At 38.4% G+C, this 24776-nt stretch overlaps 1 protein-coding gene across 2 annotated transcripts in view; it reads left to right on the top strand.

Annotated features, from left to right (window-relative positions):
- Nucleotides 1-24776, top strand: part of MOCOS (molybdenum cofactor sulfurase) — a 215646-nt gene that overhangs the window by 115478 nt on the left and 75392 nt on the right. For both annotated transcript variants that reach the window (XM_061344302.1, XM_061344304.1), the window contains exon 5: nt 9536-9612. In XM_061344302.1, the coding sequence (XP_061200286.1) occupies nt 9536-9612 (77 nt within the window). The remainder of the gene's footprint in view (nt 1-9535; nt 9613-24776) is intronic.

Here is a 24776-nt window from a genome sequence, read left to right as displayed (position 1 = left end):
CCGTGTCCTCATTTTATGAGTGAAATGCTACCAGTTAACCTCACAGGGTAGTGTGAAGTTTTAGCAAGTTGCATAACAATGTTGGAAAATGTAAAATATCATTGGAAGAAGGCTGCGTATTAGTCTGCCTAGTAGTAATGAGGTCCCAAAGTGGAAAGATAGACTGGTAGGTTTTTCAGTAATAAAGCTGATTGCCAGGATGCAGCTGGTTTGGTGTAGCTTAACTTTCCATGCGATATTTTGTTCAAGCATGAGAGTGGGGCAGAAAGAATATGCTTTTTTCCTTGTGAAAATCTCAGTTGGCTGCAACCCCTAGGGCTAAAAAGGTTACATGTATACCTCGGAATGCCTTATTAGCTGTCTTCCTTGTGTCTGTCTCATTCTGCTTTGACAATTTTTCTGCTATCACAAAGGTCTCAACATGCAAACTAACTAATCAGACCTTATTTTGAACCTAAGTTGGTTTATAGCAGTAATTTAATAATGCCAGTCCTATTAAGCTGCCAGCATTTCTGAATACATAGGGTGTCGCTGGTATATATGTCATACATTAAACGGATTTTAGCTGCTTAATGCTTACTTGTTACTACTTGCAGTTGTCATATGCCACTGATTACAAGGTGCAGCCTTTTCCTGATTTCAGCTGGAAGAAAGTTAATTTTCTTCCTAGTAGCTGGTGCAGTGCTGTGTTTTGGCTTTAGTCTGAGAACAATGCTGATAACACACCAGTGTTTTAATTGTTGTTCAGTAGTGCTTACCCTCATCAAGGACTTTTCAGTCTCATCCTCTGCCAGTGAGGAGGGGCACAAGAAGCTGGGAGCATCAGACCCAAACTAGTCAAAGGTACATTCTATACCACAGCATGTCCAGTATATAAACTGGGAGAGTCACCCAGAAAGGAGCAAATCACTGCTTGCATCAGGATGGATATTGGTCAGTGGGTGGTGAGCAATTGTATTGTGCATCACTGTCATTTTGTTTTCTCTTTTCCCATTTAATTTTGTATCTCTCTCCCTGTTATTTCCATTAGTAGTAGTAGTAGTAGTTGTATCATATTGCACTTTATTTTAGTTATTAAACTGTTCTTATCTCAACCTGTGGGTTTTACATTATTTCAGTCCTCCTCCCCATCTTATGTGGGGAGGGAGGAAAGAGAGGCGTGAGCAAGCGGCTGCATGATATTGAGTTACTGGTTGGGTTTAAATCATGACAGGCCTCTCCTGTGCTGAGTATCATGTAACAATCATTTCCCTGTTCCTGCTGGCCATGCTGCTGATACATGCCAGGATGCTTTTGGTCTTCTTGGCTACCTGGGCACACTGTTGGCTTGTACCAACATCCTCAGGTCCTTTTCCGCTGGGCAGTTTTCCAGCCACTCTTCCACAAACCTGTTGTTGTGGCCTAAGTGCAGGACTGCACTTTGTAAGTGCGCTTCACTTTGCTGAACCTCACACAGTTGGCCTCGGCCCATTGATCCAGCCTCTTCAGAACCTTCATAATCATGAGCACATTTTTAGCCTTTGCCTTATTGACAGTACCAGCATTTGATGTTCTTTAAGTTAGTTTTCAGGTTGCCATGAAGGAAGAGTAAGTCTGCCCCAAATGATGACTTAATATGAAAGGGGCTTAATAGCGAAGAACCTGTTTTCATTCACAGCTCACAATGATTCTGCTGATCTTGGGTATATATTGCCTCTGAAAACTAGGTCCAGAAAAAAAAATTTACTTCTAGAGAAATAAGCTTTCTGGATGGAATCAGAGAAGTGTTTTCACATCTCTAACTGAGGAAATACAGTGCTCAGAAGATTCACTTTTATCTGCAGTGGAAATAGGGCTTGTGTATTGCAGTAACCCCTGCTTAGAGGCACAGACCTTTCTGTAAAATGGAGCACACCTATTATCAGAGGATAAGTTGCTACTAATAGTACCTGGGTGTTTGATCTTGGTCTGGCATACATGATTAGCTAGCAGTATTTCTATGTGTGTTTAAGAATAAATTGATGTTCAAATGGAGTCTTTTTTGTCTGCCAAATTTTAAATTGATTTGCCTTTAGCAGTTCATTACAAAATTATTCTTTATCCCCAAATGCACTTGTGGAAGGATGAAAGATTGCATCTCAATCTTCATGAGAAAATAAACAAATCTGTTTATACTGAGTATGGACAAATGATTACAGCTGGTCAGGTTATTGCCTATGAAAAATTTATCTCCAAAATGTCTTTCATCTTTTCTTTCCTCCTAAGGAGAAAATCAGAGAAAGGGCTTTGAATTTTTATTAATGATTTATTACTCGTAACTGATCAGTGAACAGTTTATGCAAATACACTTTGCAAATTGCTCACTTTAACTACTACTTGGGGTTATATCTGGATATTACCCATCCCATGGGAAGCAGAGGTGTGAACATTTGGATTATTGATATTTAATCATAGCAGAATAACACATATCAAACGTTAAATACTCAGATACAGAAATCATTTGCAGTACCCTTGCTCACAATGGAATGCACCTTAATGGAGTTCTTGTTGACATTAATACGTTACAAGTTAAGATGAATGAATATAAATTGCAGGCTAACTAGCTGATAGTTGAACATATTATTCTTTGAGGCCAGTTAGCCAGCAGGCCCCAAGTTTCTGCAGGCTTAAATTTAACGTACCTCAAAGAAATAACCCTTTACATAACAGAATTTTAAAGAGAAAGATTATTTTGTTTACCCTGCTCCTCTCTGTCAGTGCAATGAAACCACATTGGCCTGTCTGGGGACTTGTGGAGGGAACTTTTTGCCAAGGATAAAGGCGGTGCAGGTTTTTTTGTGAGCAATGACTCGGGGGGGAAGAGAAGTATTTTTATTATTATTTGACTTTTTAGGTATAGGGGCTGGTGAGGGGAGTAGTTTATCCCTGATATGTAACTTATTCATTGTTTAATGAATTTAAATGCTTATGGGTAAAGCTCTTGTATAAATATTGGGTTTCTATATTTTCAAGCATTTATTTTAAAAATATATTAGTAGGAAAAATCTATTTCTTTTTAAAAATTGTGTACAGCCGAAAGTAATTGTGATATGTAGTTGTCAGAAATGTATTTTTACTGAAAGGCAGAGACCTCAGAAAATTATAATCTGCAAAATCAGAATGTGTCATTCAGATGGATTTGAGCAACACACTCAAGGATTGCTAATATTTTAGTGGAAAAGTGGAAGATTTTTTCAGATACAGGTAGTGAGCAAAATTGCCAGTTAGAAGCTTACAAAATTATACATAAAAGAGAGATGCACAGGGACATTTGAGAAATAAAATGGGTTGGTTTATTCATTCAATTTTCTCTGCCACAAATGGCAGTTGTTCGGGCACTGGATAAGCATTCTTCTTTCATTGTGCGGGAACAGTCATCACTCATGAGCCACTACCTCATGTGCCACTAACAGAGGTAAAAAGGAGTTGATGAAGTAGTGGGAGTAGGTGTTTTATTCAGAGGTCTATGATTTATTACTGCCCTCCTAGTATTTTAATTTTAGTCTTACTGTAATATGCTCCTGTTCATGCAGTTACACACAAGTTAGATTATGATGAAAGCATAATTTAATGACAACGCACATGCCCATTAAAACAGGCTATCTATCTCCTAATTTTATTTACTTGATTCAGTGGCATCTACCATGTGAAGCAAAGATACTTAGTCCAAAGGGAGTGTGTGCCTGAGGTTAGTGTTTTAGGGCTCAGATCCTGTTTCAAAGGTTTATACCAGTAAAGGATCAAAAAGCACACAAGCGTTTGGTCTTGTGTCATGTTGCCTTAAAAAATCACCTGTTGGTGTCAACATGACCAGGTTTTCACTCAGTTAAGAAAGTGGCTAATATGGAAAAATATCAAACTGCTAGAAATGAAGAGCATCATCTGTGGGAGACAAAGCCAGACCAAGGGCAGCATGTCCTCTGGAGAGCCACAAACACCCTGGAAAGGTACCTGAGAACTTGGTCTCAGGAGCTGATAGATGTGCTAAAAGAGCAAAAGAGGGCCCTAAATGCTTCATAGACCAGTAATGATGCATTTTAAGTTCAAGGAAAGCAAAACAAATACAGTTCCTTTTGCAAATGTTGTTTTTTGATGTTGGAAAGCAGTGAGACCAATTAACATCTGTTCCCCTGCTAATATCAGAGATGGCAATTACTAACCTAAGAACTTGACAATGACTGAAAACAGCCTGTTCCTACAGCCATAAGCCTGACACTGTATACCCTTAGTGCTGTTATAATTACAGCAAATGTCAATTTAGAATAAACAAGTAAATGTAGAACATGTAAAAACTAAATTTGCCAAGACAATTTATTCGTGTAGAAGTGATACGGAATATCTCTAAGAGGTGAAAAATAGGATCTGAGTGAACTACTTTTAAGTGCACACCAAGAACCTCTTTGTGTTGTTGTACTTTTTAATTAGATGAAAATAAATGAATTGAAAAGATGAAAGGAACTCATGTAACATCTCACTTCAAAGGGCAGCTCTACTCTTGAGAAAAGTTTAAAAAAAATAAAAATTAAAAGCAAAGCAGCTTATTCAAGAAATACGCTTTCTCTGTGGATTTGGTTTCACTTTTACCTGCTTTAGACACTCGGAAATGACTTCTGCTTATTTGACCTAAATGGAGTCATTGCCCCACTGTAAAGGAGAGTGGAAGCTGGCTGGCACTGATGTTCCCCCCTGCCATGCTCCTTCATTGCACTTTGCATTGACTCAGCAACGCTCTCAAGTGAGTGGGATTGTTTTTGACCTTGTGATGTGATTTTTACCAGTTTCAAAGCTCTGGGCTATATTCTGGTTAGAAATTGCGCATGCACAAATGTTCCTTAGCTGCCTCCCAAAATGAGAATGAGAAGATTAACCACCTCAAGTGTATGTATACCAATGCATGCAGCCTGGGGAACAAACAGAAGGAACTGGAGCTCCATGCCCAGACAGAGAGTTAAGATATCAAAAGATAACTGAAACTTGGTGAGGCAGCTCACAGGACTGGAGGACCATGACGGATGGCTACAGGCTGTTTTGTAAAGAAGACAGGGAAGAATTCTCTTGTGACTCAAAGGAAAAATTGCTGCTTCCAGAAGCAGAGACCTTGTGTGACTTGGAAAAGAAGAGCAGCTCATCATCTTCATAACTCCTTGATAGATTTAGGCAGGCTGCTCTGTTTTTTCTTATGCCATGAGCTGTCAGAGAGCAGGTTGGTGTGAAATGGTATCAGCTTCTCACAAACACAATCAGCTAAGCAACTGAGCTCGTCCCAGATGTGATTAAGTAGGATCAATTATAGTAGGAACTAGCTAAGAGAGGTAAGCTTGTTTCTTGGGTTGGTATTCTGGCAGTATTAGCCTTTGCAAGTATACTTTGTACATCATCAGATGCCAAACCATTATTACTTCAGGAAATGGCTTCTAGACCAGCATTCAAATGAGCTTCATCCTAAATTGATTATTCTGACACTGAAACTGATATCAAGTGGGGAAACAATTTATTTGAAGCATCAATTACATCTAAAAGAAAAGTAGCCGTTGAAGTAATTTTTTTGCAGTGCAAGTAGTGTGTTCCCTCTCAATCTTAAATAGAGTTAAACATTCTGTGAGAGAGCTTTTTGTGTCCCAAGAGATTAATAGCTACCCTTCATAGCATTATAAGTTTTGCCATGGTACTAAGTAAAATTGCTATAGCACGTAATGCTTAATTTGCTAAATATCAGAATTTACATATTTTTCCTGAAAAATTTACATGAAATTGCACATCAGGTGTTCAGTAAATTTGAAGAATATATGTGAGAATCAAGTGCATTAGTGTCATGGTTTAAGCCCAGCCGGCAACCCAGAACCACACAGCCATTCTGTCACTCTCCCCCCTTCCGCCCCCGCTACCGGAGGGATGGGGAGGAGAATCAAAAGAATGTAACTCCCACAGGCTGAGATAAGAACACTCCAGTAACTAAGTGTCGTGGTTTTGGTTGTTTTTTTGTTTTTGGGGGGGGGTGGTGTGGGTTGGTGGTTTGTTGGTTTTTGTGTTGTTGTGGTGGGGGTTCACCAGGTGACCGATAACTTGCCCCCCCAGCCCGATCAAGCACCGACCATACCTCCTCCAACCCTGCGTCCCTAGCCCTTTCCGGGTCTCCCAGTTACTCCTGGGCATGACGTGCTGTGGTATGGAATACCTCTTTGGTCAGTTTGGGTCAGATGTCCTGTCTCTACTTCCTCCCGGCTCCCCCTCCTCCCTGGCAGAGCATGAGGCCCACAAAGTCCTTGGCCAAACCAAAACATCATTGTTTTTCAGCTCTGTTCCCAGCTGAAAGTCAAAACACAGCCTGCACCAGCTACCAAGAAAGAGAAAAATGACTGCCACTGCTAAACCCAGGACACTAAGTTATAACACAAACCACTGCTGCTACCACCAGTAATAATAATGATAAGGGAAATAACAAAGGAAGAGAATACAACCACTCACCACCCACCAACCAATACCCAGCCGTACCTGAGCAGTGATCTAGCCCTTCTGGGTAAGTGCTCCCAGTTTATATAGTGGGCATGACGTGCTGTGGTATGGAATACGTCTTTGGCCAGTTCGGGTCAGGTGTCCTGTCTCTGCTTCCTCCCGGCTTCCCCTCCTCCCTGGCAGAGCATGAGGCTCAGAAAGTCCTTGGTTAGAGTAAACATTTCTGAGCAGCAACTAAAAACATCGGTGTTATCAGTGCTGTTCCCAGCCTGACAGTCAAAACCACAGCACTGCAGCAGCTACTAAGAAGAAGAAAAATGACTGCTACTGCTGAACCCAAGACAACTGGATATAGCATAAACATATGTTATTATAGCTACAACTAAATATTAGTGCTTTCTTTGTCAGATATAGAAAGCTGGTAATGTAGAAATATGAACATACGAAGTCAAAGAGAGGAATGTTGCAAAATAGTCCATATCTAAATTGTAAAAAGAGAGAATTGCCCATATCTTTGAGCAAATATTTTTATCATTAGTTTCAATTCTTTCATGGCTTCTAGTTCTTGCAATGGAGCTCCCAGCAGGAAATTTTTTTGTGATACAGAAAGAATAAATAACAGGGGTCTGACAAAGCAATGGAGGATGTGGCATATGTTGGCACAACAATTGTGCTGTTCTGAAGCATAATGATTGACCAAAACCCCACAACTGTGTTTGCTTTCTTTTTTTCTGAGTGGAAAGAGATTCCTAAGCTTTCCATAAAAATCTTTAAGATCTTACAACAGTAACAGGGTTCATGCGTCTCTTCTATTGCTTAGCAATTGATGTACTGCAGTTGTCTGCTTAGTTAATAATCACATCTAATCAACAGAAATCAAATTTTCATTTCTGTTTTAATATAGGTAAGTTTCAGAGGCCTTTTAATGTCTAGGTTGGCACCTGTTTCACCCTTTCAAGTGCTTTTCTATTTTGATAATGATAAGGTTATTGAGGGTTGTGCAGTCTTCTCGATAGGCCCAGTGTCAATGTCTCTGTTCTGGTTGCCATTGTTTTATTTGCTTTGCTCGCCATTGCCAGGGCAGGTCAGGGCAGGTCAATTCACCCTCACAGATCCTTTCTGTAATCTCTCCTTGGCAGCTGTGTGGGACCGCTGTTTTCTGCAGACAGTGCAAATTTTTAATGGTTTTCTTGCATTTAGTTCCAAAACAACTGTTAGCTTCCGTTTTATCTCTTCTTCCTTCTTCTCCCCCAGTTTTACTGGCTGTTAGAGTATTGCTTCCTCAGATACTGGTCTACAGGTCTCTGTGAAAATATTCCTGGTGTTAGGTTTCTTTCAAATCACAAGTGGACATTCTAAATTTCATTACTGACAACCAGTGATGTTTCTTCCCTAAAGCTCAGAAGCAATAGGCTTTGCTATTAATTATTACTAGGCAAGATGTAGAAATTCCTGAGAAACATTCTGTGGCCTATGTTGTATTGAGAAACTTGAACATGAGTGCTCTTTTTGGGCTATTCATCCTTGTAGTAGTCAACCACTTCTCATTTATCACCTAGCTTATAATTATTTGCTGCCTTTATCTCTCTTCTTTCATCCCAGCTGAACATATTACCAATATATATACACAATACTCTTGCATTATTCCTTTGTGTGGAATTTTACTAAATATTTTTGCAATCTTATGTCCTTCACCTGACAGTATCACTTGAAGTGTTTAAATTATTTGATAGCTATAGAAAAATGAAAGAGAAGATAACTAAAAAAAAATCACCGCAGAAGTGAGACCTATTATAAAATTCTATTGAGGTTTATTTTATTAAACACAAAGCATTTCAAGTCTGACATTTTTAACCTTTGAGCCTTTTTACAATGCATACTTAATTGTGGCACCAAAAGCTTTTTACAGACATTATGAAAAATTATACATCCAGAAAAAAAGTAATCCCTTATTTTCTTCTCTATTATGTGTGCATGTAAAGTTTTTTTGCCCAAGACTGACTCATTTATGCTCAATGCTCTCCACTGATTTTTCAATGCAGACATCATCAGATGTTTCTGAGAAAGATCCAAGGAACACCATGTCCCTGGGAAGTCTCATTCTCATGGTCAGAGTTTAATTTTAAGCTTTAGCCATGAGATCTTGGGCTGTTGCTCCTGGGTTCTTGTCCAGCATTAACCGTTACAGTTTTGGTGATAGCTCCCTCCTTCTTAAAGAGACTTTCTGTGACCCATGGTTCAGCCTGTACACTTTGACTTTATCATTTGTCAGTATCATTCTGCATTCCCCTTTGTGGTGAAGGAAGCTGAATTACCACGCATTAGAACCTCTTGTGCATTGCAGTAAACATAAAGCCTAAGTAAGTGTCCCTTCTACCCCCTTGAAATTTTCTTGGGCACCACTTCCTGAATAAATTCCCTCCTTGAAGCTGCATTTTCTCCTTCTGAACTCAGGGAATGGCTGCAGTAGTTCATCAAATCCACCATTTTCATTTCCATTTGGTGTTTCCTTTAAAAGATATTAGTAGGGGTGCACCGTTTCTCCCACTTTTGTACAGTGCTCTTGTTATAGGTCAGTTATTTTTAATCTCGGGAAGGAACACATGCAAGGAGATTTGTTAGTGATCATTCTCTTTGCTCCAGGTAAGGAAGGTTTCTCTTGCCTTCTAACTCAACTGTAGTAGACGTAATCATTTTGGAGTTGGGGTGCAAACACAAAGTCTTCGCGTGTCTCCTCAGCAATTCCCAACACTGTCAGAAGGACCTTGTGACATTAGCTCATAAGATATAACTGTTACCCATTACTTTAAAAATCAAAAACCCACAAGTGCCCATGCAAGGGAGAATATATCTTTCTACGTGGAAGCAACTGTGAACCTCTATAGCTTTGAAGAATATATCTTTGCTTCACAGGACACTACAAGACTGGAAGATGAATCCCTGAGGGAAGAGTTCCCACTTTGCGAGTTAGATTCATTGAATACAAAATAACACTCAAAATAGATTTAAAGCCTGTACTGTGTCTGCATGATTATTTACTGTGCTCATTTATTCCATTCTTTAGGTTTGAAGATGGCACAGTCTCTTTTCTTGATATCATTGCTCTGAAACATGGATTTGATGTTCTGGAAAATCTTACAGGTCAGTTAACATAACTTAATACTGAAGAGTGAAGTTCCAGATTTATACTCAGGGCACAAGACTAATCGTATTTCCTATGGCTGTAGCTTTATTTTCCTTTCTAGATTTACTAACCATGTTCAGCAGTGTGAAGATTAGACCTCAGTGTAGTTGTTTTACTCAGGTCTTATCTATTGGATTATTCCAGCCTAGTTTGGAAGAAAAAAAAAAAAGTCTACAGACTTTTCTCCACAAATGTACACATACGACTTGAGTATATTGAACACATCTATTCTGCTTCATGCTCACAAAGATGCAATAGCAAAGTGACAGTAGAAAGTAGCTGAGTGGCTTCCACTGTTTGAGTATCTTTGAAGCCATTAACATGGAGCAGTTTGTTTACCTTTAGAAACATTTAGCCCTTCAACTTGTATTGGTATTTAATATATCAGTGCCTGGCATGACCAATGTGACAAGAGATTCAGTGTTTTGTAACTGCCATTTTCTCTCATCATCCTTTTCTCCCCTTCACACCACTGAGTACGATGGAGATTTACAGGTTACTTAATTTCTGTCAAAGGTCCTCTGTTCTTTTTGAACAGAGATTATTGGCAATTATGTGTATGCAACAAAGCTGTTGCATGTTGTAGAAACACTTCATAATCCAGAAGGACTGCAGATTTGGTTTAAGCCACTTTCTACATATGTCTCCCACTGTTAGCTTTCAGTGGCAAAATGCTCTGTCAGAGGTGAACCACTCCCAAATCCCACTTTGCTGTAGGTCCTGGAGTACTTGTTTGCACTCCCCCAGCACAAATAATGACTCTCGTTCTAGGTTGGGAGCAGCCTGGAATGGAAACAAACAAAATAAACAAACAATTGTTGTTATTAATTGTATCCTTCTGTGTAATAAAAGCACTGCTGATGTTCTTTCGGGATGCACTGCAGTGGGGTTCTACCAGTATAATTATTGAAGATGGGGAGGGAGACCACTAATGGAGGGTGAATCAGAGATTCAGTGTTAGGCAGTTTTGTGAAGAAGAGAGGTGTTTCTGAGTCTGATATCATCTGACTAAATTCCTGACCTGTCTCAACTTTCATTAAACAACAATACATATTTCATGACAGAGTTACATCATGATATGTTTGTGTATTTAAGCCATTTTCAGGGGTCTTGCATCTATGTGATTTTTAAACTTAACCTTAGCTGGTATGTATTTTTCTTAGTAAATTTTCATCAGTTTTACAAGAGGTACATCATTTGCAATGATGTTACAAGGAGTACTTTAATTATAATGGCTGTTCAGGAAGCGTTAATTCACTTCACAAGAAAATATGATATGTATTGGAAAAAAGTTTAAAATGCAGACTAGGTCTCCTGAAGATGATGAATTGAAAGTTATTTTTAAATTCACTGGATGCTTGGCTGGTTGTTGGACAGTAAAGGTTGTGTTAGCTTTTGTAAAGGCGATTGTATCATATAACAGCCAAAGCATCCCAAAGTGTGGGATGCTAAATGGTGAGGCTAACTTTGATTTTTAACTTGGTCTTTGGGACTTCTGGCTTCTGTTTTGCCCTATAATAATTTTTACCATCCTCTGGTACATTAAGGACTAGTTGCAGGCAGTGATGGGATGTGGGGCAGCCTGCATTTAGTGGTATTGCACAGATTCTCATGTGTGCTGTGTTTAAACTCTTAGGGTTATGCAAGTCATCCATTTTAGGGACAGAAAAGAATTTCCTCCTCAGTCAGATTGGCAGGGATTACTGGTATTTCTTCTCCTGTGTGGAGTTGGTGATTTCATTCTGCCATTGTCTGGGCACGTCACCTAAACTTGGACCGTGGGTGTGATGTTTGTGAATTTTACTGCTTTCATCCTTGGTGCTGCTTTCATTCATAATTTGAATGGATTTCTGGTTTTTCTTTTAGAAATCATAAGATTAAAGATGACACTAATAGATGTGTTTTGGCTTGTGATATGTAGGTGTGTTGGAAGTAGATGTTCCATTTTGGCTGACATTTATGAAATTCTTCATTTTGGGGGGAAATTCTTCCCTTGATTTAAAAGAGATAATGAATCATTGATGAAAATTTTACTCTCTTAATGCCAGCTGTTTGCCACAAGATGAACATTAGCGTAAAAGAAAGCTGGGCAATGTATATTAATATCCTCACCTAACTGCTCATAATTAGCATCTTCTCTAAATGTACTTGCGGGAGAGTGATGGGTTATTGTTTTGAGTTTTATTCCTCAGAAAAAGGTTTGTTGTGTTAACTAGGGAGAGGATGCTGCATCTACACTTTAAACAGGAAAATATGGATACACTAAAGAGAAGGCATTTTAAATTCTGGCATCAGAAAGAAGAGGTTAATTTCTAAATCCAAAGGCTCTATGTAAGAGCTTAAAATCCAAAATTATTCTGATGCCCAGATGATGACATTATTGGTATGTCAAAACCCAAAAATCTCACCTCTTCTTTCATGGATGGTGAGGTGGCTGTTTCTGGTTTTAAATTTCTGTCTCAAGATGAACTTGGCTTAGAGAGCAAACTAGAAAGAAAGTTACTTGTTTACTGCTAACAGCTCTTGCTGCTAGCGTGTTACGTCATTCCAGGTTTTCATCTTTCTTTTGTGACTTGTCTAATGCAAACTAGGCATCATTTGTACCCTTGGAAGCAGAGAAGAACAGCGAGAGCATGATTTGAGAAGCTTTGAAAAAGTGAGTTGCCAGAAGTAATCTGGCAAGGCTGTCTTTGCAGAGTTTAATCTGAATATAAGGTTATTTTCTGGAAATAAAATCTGTTTATAAGTTTGGGTTAGGTTTTTTTTTAGTATACATTTGCTAATGTTGATGTGGATTTTATTCCCAAACTGTCTAATCTGTGAAGAGGCCTTGAAAAGGACCAAAAATATTAGTCATTCCTCAGACCTGTAGAGATAACACAGAAAAGGTAGTACTGGAGATAAATGTCTTGGAAGTTTTTGCATAATACAGCTAGAGAGAAAAATATGCTTCTTGGGATCTAAAAGGGGAAAATGCCTTTATTAAAACCTGAGCTGATGAAGAAAAAGTGCATCATTGTTAACAGAAAATATATTCTTGGCAAGAGATAATTGTTCTGTGTTGAGACAAAATAACAAGACTTCTACAGTGAAGGCATTTGATGGCGTCCGGTGTTATTACAGGGGAGAAATTTGTAGCAAACTCCTTTCATGCTTGGGAGACTTCTGGAAAGAGGAGGCTGGGACAGCTAATAACTGGGGAATCCCCACAGGTACTATTTCATGTAGCTTGCCAAGGCAAGAAATGGCAGGGAGCCTCAGTGACCAGTACTGAAAGGCTTTTCACTCATCCAGTGATAACTGAGCTCTTGAGGTCTCTGCACCTATTGAGAACTCCTTTGGCAGGGCTGTGTACATTGCAGATCCCAAATATTAAAGACTGCAAAGAGAAACCTGAGACAATTCTGCTTTGAGTTGCCTTATGTGTTTCCACATGAAAAGATGATGGAGTCACTGATCTAATTTTTCTCAAAAAGGAAGGCTTAACCTCCCCTGTTGGCAGCAGGAGAGTATCTTGTGTGCCAGTTAGTGTGGCATGTGCCTGCCTTCCTCCTTCCATCCTTCTTAAATAGCAAGATCAGCATTTGCGTGGGGAATCTGACATCTGCTGAACATGTTAATGCTCTCAGTCATATTGTGCTGTAGGACACAGTGTTGACTTTACAAAAGCCAACGGAAATGCTGAAGAGCCATTGAATTTAAAAGAAGAATTGTTCTGGATCCTGAAAACTGGCAAGCTATACTCCTACACTTCTCATTCCCAAATACAGACTTTAAGACAGGAATAGGGTCATTAGTTGCACATTCTTGTCTGTTTTCTGTCTCTGCTAATCCTTTTTTCCCAGTGCAGATTGGTAACAAAAGGATGTGGATGTCCTCATTGAACTGGGCCTAGCTATAAATCAAACTCAGTTGTTAATAAGCTGGTAAGAATACAGTTTTCCCACATTGTTTGTTGTTCAGGTTCTTTGAGGTAGTGGGTAGTAATCTAACAAATACGAAAAAATCCTGGCCAACCCTCTCCCTATTACTGAAATCAGGAGAGGTATACAGTAGTACCCAACCAGGAAAGCAAGCTGGAAGAACATTTAGTAAACTTCAGTGATTCTTTCTATATCTATTTATTTAGTTCAAAATAAATCATTATGTTCCTAACCAAGGAGATTGTCTTATTTTTTACAGTAGTACAACAGATGACTAAGCAATCAGCATATTTTTTATTACATTGTATATGAATGCTAGCTATCCCTCACTTGAACTGTGAATCCTCATTCCTATTCAGATCATCCACTGCACAAGGTTTTACTAATGTGAACAGTCTAAATTTCTTGCGATTCTGTGTACCTTACTGAACATGGGATAATATAAGAAAGATATCATTTCTGCCTTACACAGATGGTTTCTGAAAACCAAGCCCTGACTGACTAATGAATCAGAACCTCTACAGAGTAATTACTTGCACTTGTTCACTTTAATGTTTGCAACAAGAAGTTGCGTTTCAGTGTGAGGACTGCGTCTGCATGACCACTCTTATGAATGCTTCCACAAAAAGAAAGCTAATGTAATGGTCAGGGAGCTAGATGAGGACTTGGGAGACTTGAGTTTCTTTGCTCAGCCACAAAATTCACTTTACTTTTAGTAAATTGCATAGATGCTAATCTTCAGGGGAGCAGGGAGTTAGATGACTAAATGTATTTCCAGGCCTACGTTTTACCTCTGGGTGGGATTTACCTTATGTTGCTGTCAGCACCTACACCTAAGTGACCATTTAGATTCCCACTGCAGTCAGTGGAACAGAGAGTGCTTCACCAGCTTGATCCCTGTGACATTTTCTGAAAATTTAGGACAGAAGGAGTTACAGTCAGCAACACCAGTTCTTCTCATTGTCCATTAAAGGAGCTTAAATGATTAGCTTAGTGTGGTATAGGACATTAATTTTAAATAACTTTCCTGCTAATGATCCCTTTGGGAACAGAAAGCTGAACTATCAGATTAGTTGAGGTGGAAATGATGTTTTAGGTTTTTTACCTTTCCTTAGATCTGTGGCTTGTCTTGGGCAGGGCAGGTTGTAAATTTCTTGTGATTGAAATAAACCAGTAAAGCAGAACTGAGGAGCACAAGGGTTCAGCATCAGGTTTTATATTTGTGAAACCCTTACCTGCCCATTACTCTATGGGTAATTTCTGATGCTTGAACTCCAGGTTTATTCAGGTGGATATTGCTTTCCCTGAAGGAAAGGGTCACAGTCTCACAACAGAAAAAAATATCTTGCAAAGGCAAAAAAACTTCTGTCTAAAGGATGAGCATGTCCCGATTATGGTAAAACAGTGTGTATGTACAGCTGACTTCATGAGTCTGTGATCATTTTCATTTTCAGATGGCTGGTTAAAGCTGATTATAAAGAAAGCTCAGTTGGTTCTTTTGCATTAAAAAGAGGTTGTTGGAACTGTGGTTAATTTCTTAGGATAGACATGCTCAACTGAATCCACATTTGCTAATGGCTGTAGATAAAATTAAAACAATTAAGGAGTAAGTATTACAAAATGAGCAAGTAGGTGAGGCAGTCTTGCACAGCTGCCTGGAAGTACAGCCAAGCACATACAATTTAGAAGGCAAGACTGAATTAATGGATGAGGCCTGCCTTTTTTACTGTAGATACAGAATTTATTCCCAGTTCTGCCTGAGATAGCATTGTTAAATTTGTCACTTTCAATAAATAGCCTACATCAAGAAGGAATGGGTGTAAAACCAAGTCTTCAATAAAGGCTATAGGAATATTAACAGCAGTCAAGAACAATGGAACTCAGATCCCCTGGTTCCTACACACTGATCCATCATTGCCAGCACATGGCCAAAGGATATCTTGGAGAAGAAGCATTATCTGAATGCAGTACCTTTTCCTCTAGATAATTTTCTGTATCAAATATAGTTAGAATCTGAAGAATTGTCATTTTCAGTGCACAGTTGTCATAACTGCTAAGTGACAGATATAAAGTCCTATGGGACTGTGGTTTTCAAAGGAGAAGTGAGGGCTTCTACTCTTGGTTGCTGACCTTCCAAAGACTTTTTATACTAAAATTTATTGATTTAGGTTAGGGTCCTTGCTATATTTTGAATATCCTTTTAAATTGGGGGAAAAAAAATCTGGTTCAGCTGTATTCTTAAGACCTGTATAAAAAGTACTCAAGAATTGTCTCTGTATAGACCCAGCTAGAAAACAGAACTGAAAGGGAAATGGAAAATAAAATTATACATAAACTAATTCCATTAGGTTCTAAACAGTGTAATATATTGTTAATTAATTTTGCCACATTTTGATATACTAACAAAGAAATGTTACTGCGTGAATATTAATTTCCTCGGATGATGCACGAACAGTTTTCTTACCAACATGCACCTGGTAAGTGAACCTTGATAAGGCAGTGAAATAAATTTAGTTATATGCAGGAAAACTAGGGAGCAGCATTGTGGCGCTTGCAGAAGAATGTCTGGCTGGTATTATCGATGTGCAGTCATCCCTCTGCAGATCCCAGGGTCCTATTCTAGTGCATGCTGGCTACTGTGGCAAAAATTGCCTTATTGCATTTCCAACGTTTTTAATTTTGTAGCTAACTGGATCCAGCTGTTTCAACCCTTCATGCAACACAGAGATTTTATGCTAAATCCAAAAAGGCTAAATTAAAGCAAAAGGAAATTTGCATATTGTGTAAAACTCTACTTGTTCAGCAGATCCAGATTATACAGTGCTAATCACAAGCACTAGATAGAGTAAATCCTCTTGAAGTCACCCTGGGGTTAAGTCAAATGCTTTACACTCTTTGACACATACCCATGAAATGTGTAATCAAGTCTGTTTGACGTCCTCTCCTAATTACGTGTGTGTATTTTAAGCAGATGCTTTTCCAGCTGATCTGCGCCTTTTGAGATGTATTTTTCATTATTAATCAGAAAATCACGCTGTATATTAATGGCAAGTACCAATTATGAGAATCTAATATTAGTTCCTTTGCTTAGAAGCTGGGCTTTTGCAAATAAGACCATTGCCAAATAACATACAGATGTAAAGAAAATACAAGAACCTTGGAATTTTATCCATCAGTGGCATAGTTATTCTACCATGCACTACAGTATTTCAGCCTAAACTGAAAATTTATTCTTCCACATACTGATTTTTTTTTGTTTGAGGAGAAATATTAAGTAAAGAAAGTTCTCTGTCGGATATAGGAATAGACTTCTTGCTTTCACATAGAGTAGAATTTAAATGGTAAAAATATTTTCCCCCCAAGATTCTACATTCATAACTTCTGTCGAGAATATTAATACATAAGCTTAACCTTTTGTGAATTCTTACTTAGTGAGATAATATCAGGAGACAATTAATATTTAATTAACTTGACAGTCACTTGAGTTTTAAGTAAACCCCATTTTTATTGTGACTATCTAAGAATAGTCTTCAGAAATTACTAATGACCTAGTTGGTTTTAACCCTACTCTTCAGTTGAAGGATGCAAACTGCCACCTGCGTTTTGCTGATGTTTCAAACCGAGTATGTTCCTTTCAGTGTGTTTAGCAGAGACATCTACTGGCAAAATGATAACTTGCAGTCTCTTCCTTGGGTCCTACAATGCCATTCTTTACACCTCTGAAGGGAGACCTGCTAATGTAGGAGTACTATTAGGCTTTTAGATGTCCTGGAGCATCAAATCTATTATTTGGGAAGAAACATTATGTAGCATATCAACAGCCACAAAATTAATGATGGCAAAATGCATTTTTCCTATTGTCTCACTAAGGTTACTTCCTGTTGACCTACTGCACTACTTTTGGTGGAGATCTGCATATCAGAAAAGGAGAGAATAAATGCGTTTATGTTCCACTGTAGTTGAAAAGGACTAATTTCAAATCTTGTCTGGACTTCATGATCTCAAAGGTCTTTTCCAACCTAGCTGATCCTATGATTCTATGAATTAATCATAGTTGGTCTCCACTAACTCTGATTTAGTCAATATAGAATGGAAAGAAATAAAGGATCTATTCAGAAGAGCTTTTCTGCCTACAGTGGCTACTTTCACATCTAATGCTTGCTCTATACTTGCAGTTTGTTTTTAGATAAATATCTGCTGCAGCTGTCACCTTTGCTGAGTTTTTAATGGCTCACAATAGAGCTGTAGACATGGTTTCAACACTTGTACACTAGCTGCTCTAGCTGCGGTTTAAACACTTAGAGCTGGTAAGTGGTGGAATGAGTAAATGGCTGGTGCTTGTACAGACGGAAGTGCCAGGAAGGCCCTCTCTGGCTGAAGCACTGGAGGAGCCCTGGGTGTCCACCCAACACTCCTGGCTCTTCTTTTCTGGTCCACCCTTGCTGCCCTCCCTGGAGGCCTCCACGTACCTTGGGGTGGGCATAGCCTTGTGAAGGTGGAAAATCAGAACTGAAAGAATACAGATGATTACATCCCCCCCAAAAAAGGTCATTAAATATTTAAAAATGGGGCTTTGCATTTTCAGGTAACCTGTGGATTCAAGACACTAGGAAGCATCTCATCCACCTAGTTGGAATGGGCATATTTTCTCACAATCATTACCAGTAAAATATATCTTTAAAAGCATCTGGCTTCTTACGTTTGTTTTTCAGGGGCAGTTGAATCTTTTTAAATAAGCCACCCTTATAAGGGTCCTGCTAAAGCAGTGAAATTTTTCAGATCAACTTTGTTTAATTAAAATGTCACTATTCTCTGAGGTAACTGTTCACTGAATCAATTTTGATCACTTCATATGCTGCATTCTTAAAGGTATTAATTTTCTATCACTCTGGGTTTATATGCGTTTTCAATGGCCATTTCAGGTCTGCTATGCTTTCAGGTCTACGAGTGCACCTCAGCCAAACTCCAGGTCTAAGATCCACACATCTTCTTGCTCATATCACACCCTCTACTCCCCCATTTTCATCCACATACTGATTTCCATGAAAAGACTTCACTGGGCAGAGGATCTCCACTTGTGAGCTGCTGTAATCACAAATGTTGCAGTTCCATGGCAGCTGGAAAAATATTTTTATGTTTTTCCCTTTGCTCTTCCTTTCTTTTCCTCTTCTTTCTCCTTCTTTTTTGATTCTTATCCATTTATTTTAAAGAGCTTACAAGTATTTTGTTAAAGCATCTTACAAACTGTGCTTACCTGTACTGAATTTAATAGAAAGGCTTGAAATTGATTGGTTTAACCTGGTTGTTGCTTATTTTCTCTTAGCACAAGTGTGTTGTCTCGAGATGATGCTAAAATTTCCATTTAATTTCTGTTCTGACCAAGAATTGCTACTTTTTGTATTTTATTCACATTGTCAACTGAAATCCCAGAACACTAAAATTTTTGCCTAGTTTCTCCTTTGAAGAATAAACTTTCAAATCAGCTCAAACTTTGGTTACATTCCTACTGAACACTTCATAAGCTTTTAAGGCAGCAATAAAAATCAATTTATTTTGTAAGTATCAGGCTAGTGTCAATGACATTCTCATAAGTATCAACAAAAAATGGTGCTGATCAAGAAAAATTCTGCTGTAAGATAATATTTCAATGAAAGACACATTTAGCTTTATAAATTGAGGGTACAGCGATGTAATAAACTTCTCAGGTTATCCACTCCATGAAAAAAAAATTGATGCTCCCTTAAAACAAGGATTGAATGAACAGATTTCTAATTTAAATGAATTTTATCATTAGTAGTACAAGTCGCAGGGATTTAGAGAGTTAATGTTGCCAACACAAATTTTCTCATCTTAACTATGTGAATTTTTTACAATAGAATGATAAAGTCTGCAAGTTGTATGTAGTTACATCACTAGGCAAGCTAGGTTGAACTGTTGTCACAAGAGCTGGTGTGAACCCTCTGTGTCAGAAGGGTCTTGATACCATAACCATACAGACAAAACCTTTATGGATTAAAAATTTGATTGCTTCTGAGTGTCTACCGGCACAATTCTGTGTTTCAGGTAATTCCAAGTCTGTGTAAAATAAAGTGAAAATGCTGCATTTCTGATATGGCCTCATATTATATCCCTTTCCTGATGACCTAAACAATTACAGTGCTGTGCAAGGCAACCAATATTCATGATACTGTGGGGAGTCCTCACCTGATAAAAACTGTCATAGTTTATTGATGTTAGTGGAGGTACGAGAGTTGACACCATCTGCCCCTAAATATTTAGTCAAGATCGTAGAGACACTGTTTGAAAAGCTGCCATTTATAGGTGGATTTGAGAAATATTTTTAAAGTACTGACCTGACCCTTAACAACTACGCTAGTTTCACTCCTTGAACATGTTTAGGAGTTCACGCCGTAAAAGAACTTACTCCCAGAAATTGCAAGGCAAGGCTGAGATCAGAATTATTGAGCTGGTTTTATTTGTATAAATAATTTTTCATAAATTTGGGCAGCACTTTAGAGTGATATGATTTTCTTTCCATGTTGTATTAAAAAAAATAAAAAAAAATAAAGCAAATTGAGTCTAGATGAGTGAGCAAATAACAGGGTAGTTTGGATGCTCATAGTTATGTCGTGTTTGAGCCTGTGTGGGGATAAGGAAGATGTCTGTTTTGAAGGGTTTCTCTTTCAATATAGATCCCAGAATCACAACAGTCATTTATTTTCTTTCTTGTGACTGTATGTTAAGCAGTGAAACCCAACTTCTAACTAGTAGAGAGCCTGATCCCAGTTTGAGTAAGCTATTTTCTTAAAGTATACCAAAATTATGCTATGTGAATAACTTGAAAGCAACAGGCCAGTGCCTTTTCTGAGTGCTTCCATGCACCTGTTTTGATTTCTTACTTTTATTTTTCCCCTTTTCTTCTTCACATTAGTGGCAGTTTTGCTGTTGTGTTGCTTTTTTGAAACGGATGAAAAGGATCATGTCTGTTCATGGAGGTGTTTTCAACCCCATTTCATTTAGAACAAGTATCACCAGGTTTTTTGCTGTAATTTCTGTCTTCTCCACTGTTTCTATTCATTTACCGGCCTCCATGAATAAAAATTATGAAATGCTGTGGCTGAATGTTTGAATTCACAATCCTTGTTAGGGCTATGAGTTTGCCACTACTGGCTTATAGCCCCTTCTAGGGGCACCATATTGTGTAGCCTGACAGAAGCTGCTAAACAGAGGATTGAATTTCATACCAATACAATCTAAAAAACATGAGTCAGGTCCAAAGGTATTTGAGACATAAAATCTCCCATAATTTTACATTAAGATGGTATTAGTGGAGGACAGAAACTGCATGGACTATCTGGAGACTTAAGTGGAAAATACTCAAGTGCCACCCTGCAAATCACTTGTTTCTTATAATCCAAAATATGTAATTCAGTCCTGATTATCTCATCACACGAGTGAGCCAACAGAATTGGAGGGTGATCAGTGATAAGCAGCAACACAAAAGACTGCTTATGTGAACAGGGGCAAAAATAATCAATGGCATCCTTTGGGGATGTGTCTCTGCTTATCAAACAGAAAAAAAATTAAAAAAAAAGAAAAAAAGAAAGACAAAAAAAAATGAAAAAGGATGCTTTTATGGATTTCAAACCCTGCTTAGCAGAACACAAAATGTGTGTTTTCACAAATATATTTGGGTTTGCAGTGTTTGCCATGTTTAAAGCATTCCCATGGTGATGCCTGTTACTGCTGTTTTATAAGGCCTTTGCTGTTCCTATAAGCAAGTCATCAGGGGAATTAAACCAGTATTTGAGAAAGAGGGGGAGAATGGGAAGGGAAAAAGAAACTTTGAGGACAATCCAATTGTTCCTATGCCACTTCATTCAATAAGAACAAAAACAGTAAAAGGATTGTTAAAGGATTTGGAGGCTGCAAGCTGTTGTTGTACTGACTTATTTACCATGTGTGCAAAAGATCAATGTGGAGGCCTTGAGCTAGCCAGCATGCACTGTTGATCCAGGCAAACTGCTGAATTCACCCAATTATTAAGGAAAACAATGAAGTTGAGATTCCAGAATATCTTTTTCTTGATGTGTGTAATGCATTTGGATGTTTGGATTGTGCTAGTTTAATTGCAAGAAATGTAATGCAGAGAGAATAATCACGCATTTCAATGGGTTGGCATGTTTCTGTTAGTCACTTCCATTAAACTATTAAGCCACTTATCTCTCTCTAGCACTAATATGCATGACTAGTGGACATTACACTGATAACAAATATAGAAGGAATTTTTACCTTTTTCAAGAATTATCAGCTAAGCAATCTAGATACCTCTACACATCCATCATATTCTGATAATGCAAATCACGGCTGGGTAGGGTGCCCATGGAGTTGTGCAGTTCAACATCCTCCTCTTCACACTCTGAGCACAGGCACAACTGGTTCAGCAGAGCGTCTGTACTTGGGCTGCAATTCTGTGTGTTCCCCTGGATTTCTATTTCCATCATGACTTTGTGTTCATATCTTTTCCAAGTACAGAAAACAAGGGTTTCCTCCTAGTCAGTTGGTGGAAACATTATCACTGGGAGTTTTGGGATGGTATAACAAAACTAAAGAGATTCTCTAGTGCTTCCAAATGGTCAGGGGGCAGAAAATATGTCAGATATTCAGATTAGAAAACTGATCTTAAAAAGGGTACGAGTAGAGGCATCATTTCTCGTTTAGTTTCCATTTTTGTTGGGGTTTTTTTCAGCAAATTCCAGAGAAAAACTTGCTGTGATTTGATGCTCATAAAGCCTAAAAGCAGTGGGGGACACAATTAACAGATCACTGCGATTTGGGAGGTGAAACAAGAGATGAATTTGATTCATGGGTTTTAGTAGCCCAAAGGTATTTTTATGTCATCTTTTCTTGTGTTTGTGATGTTTGATAATAGCTACACAGAATGAGATAATGTACAGTAAATTTTCTCCTAGTGCAGGAACTGCTAGAGGAAGCCTCTGGAAGAGAAGAGTATAACAATATAGAAACAAAGGACAAACAATGCCAAGAGCAAATAACTCCAGAAGACAACTCAGGCATGTGGTGTTTAGTATAAAACATTGTAGGTAGAGCAGATGCTGGATAGGATGAGGAACATTAAGATGGATCTGAATAAAGCTCAGAAACGAAATCTGTTACTATTTCTCTGTGGTCTTATTTACAACATAAAGTTAGATCATTGACTGATGTGATGTGGTTTATGGTCTAACAATATTAATGCAATTAGGACAGCTGAACACCATTAGGAATCTGACTGCTGAAATTTACATCCGTCCTGTAAAAAGAAGACAGAATTCCCATTGTCACATTAAGCTTGGCTAAGCACTGTGCGTCACCCAAACGGTGAGCAGTGACTAAGCAATGTCATGTTTTAATGAATATTCAAATATAGGTGCATCATTTTGTTTCTGTTAGCTTTTTAATTTTCTAATGCTTTTTCAATGTCTGTGCTTTTGGGAGAGGGAGGGAAACGTTTGCTCTTAGAGGAGAAAAAGGCACATTGCCATTTCATTTCTTAATAGAGGTACGTAATGCGATTACCAAAATGTGAACAACAATCAAATAATATAGAGACTTATTCCCTATGGATAGCAAAAATAAATTTCAGTCAAATGTTTCCAGCAGAAATCTCAAATTTGTCATGCAAAGTACTTCTCTGCATTCAAGCATAATGTATTTATGTGAGTCAGAAACATCAAACATCAGGATAAATAGCCAGATTAGAAGTACAGTCTGCTTATGAAATGATTGGAATAGAAGTGCAATTAATGAAACTGGCAGAATGGCTATAAAGCAGGGCTAATGCTTTGAGATTTAAAGAAAGCACCCGTATCTGTTTTACAACATGGGGTGGAGGAGACACTTACAAACTGCTTCCCATTCTCCCCTGTTAACAATCTTTGACTACCTTTTCATTTTTTGTGACTTACATTCATGTCAGAAGAGAATTAGGACCAGTTTTTGAAAACTTCTCCTGGGCTCATATTCAAAAGGGGAATGAGGCCTGGGAGGCCAAGGGAAAGAAAACAAAAAGATGGACAACATCATCAATACTTTCTTTCTACCTCAAAGGCAGAGTGACATGACATGCTTATACAGAAAATAACGAGAAACAGAACTAGGGAAGGATGATATGTGCCTACGTCTGACAAAAGTGCTGCTATGAACCCAACTTTCTCATCTCTAGTGACCAGTCAGAAGTGTTCTCTAAGTTGCTGCAGGTCTTACTTGCCCCCAGAGGAGATAGTAAAGCTGAGATAGTGGTAGCTTCTGTCTGCTCTTCTCACTTGCTTTCTCTGCATCCTTAAAAGGGAGCGGGTATAATCTGAGATACCTGGGTTGGATCTGTTGATGTTTATGGGAAGTTAGATAGGAGTGACATAAAGCATGTTACTTCATTGAAGAAGCTATGAGGTTGTTTAAGCATTATTTCCTCTTTGTAAATCCTTGCTGATTACTCCTGATCAGCTCCTTGTCCTTCATGTGTGTGAAAATGGTTTCCACACTCATTTACCACCTTTTCAGGGTCTGAAGTGAGGCTGAATAAAAGTCTGGGGAAAGCTTTTTTACGGCTTTGCAGCTTATAAAACACTTGTTTTCTTCTGATGCTTTTGGACATACCAGTATATATTTTGAATAATGAGGTTAAAATGATAGTCAATGTAATGTTATGAGTCTTTTAAATGTAATTCTTTTTTATCCACAAAACGTTCATGTTTTAAAGTTATTTCAAGTTTTTGGCTGAAAACTCAAATACCTGGTTTCATGTTAATAAATCCAGTTGTCAACTGCATAGTGTCATGTTTCAGTAATTTCAGCTACAACTACAAATTTCCAAATATACTAATAAAAAAAAATAAAAATAATCAATGTTTGCAGAGCAGAGGAAATTTTCTGCTGGGCTCCAGAGCCAGAGAATCCTGTAGCTGGTGTAGTTCTGCCTTACGGTAACAGCAGAATCTGAGTAGTTGAGTGATTCACCTGTATCTTGAAGATGGGATCAGTGCCATCAAGGGGTTCTCCTCTTTGGGGGCTACCACAGCATCCAGAAGGCAGCCCTTTATCCATTTTACAAGTGGGAGGAGGCAAGTTGGTGAGGCACTGGAATAGGTTGCCCAAGGAGGTTGTGAATGCTCCATCCCTGGCAGTGCTCAAGGCCA

Source organism: Neopsephotus bourkii, unplaced genomic scaffold (assembly GCF_033783945.1).
Source record: "Neopsephotus bourkii isolate Nb327-2 ecotype Australia unplaced genomic scaffold, CSIRO-AGI_Nbou_v1 NB_207, whole genome shotgun sequence".
In the NCBI taxonomy this organism is placed as follows: domain Eukaryota; kingdom Metazoa; phylum Chordata; class Aves; order Psittaciformes; family Psittacidae; genus Neopsephotus; species Neopsephotus bourkii.
The sequence above is the reverse complement of the archived record's forward strand: the minus strand, read 5'-3'. Positions and strand labels throughout refer to the sequence as shown.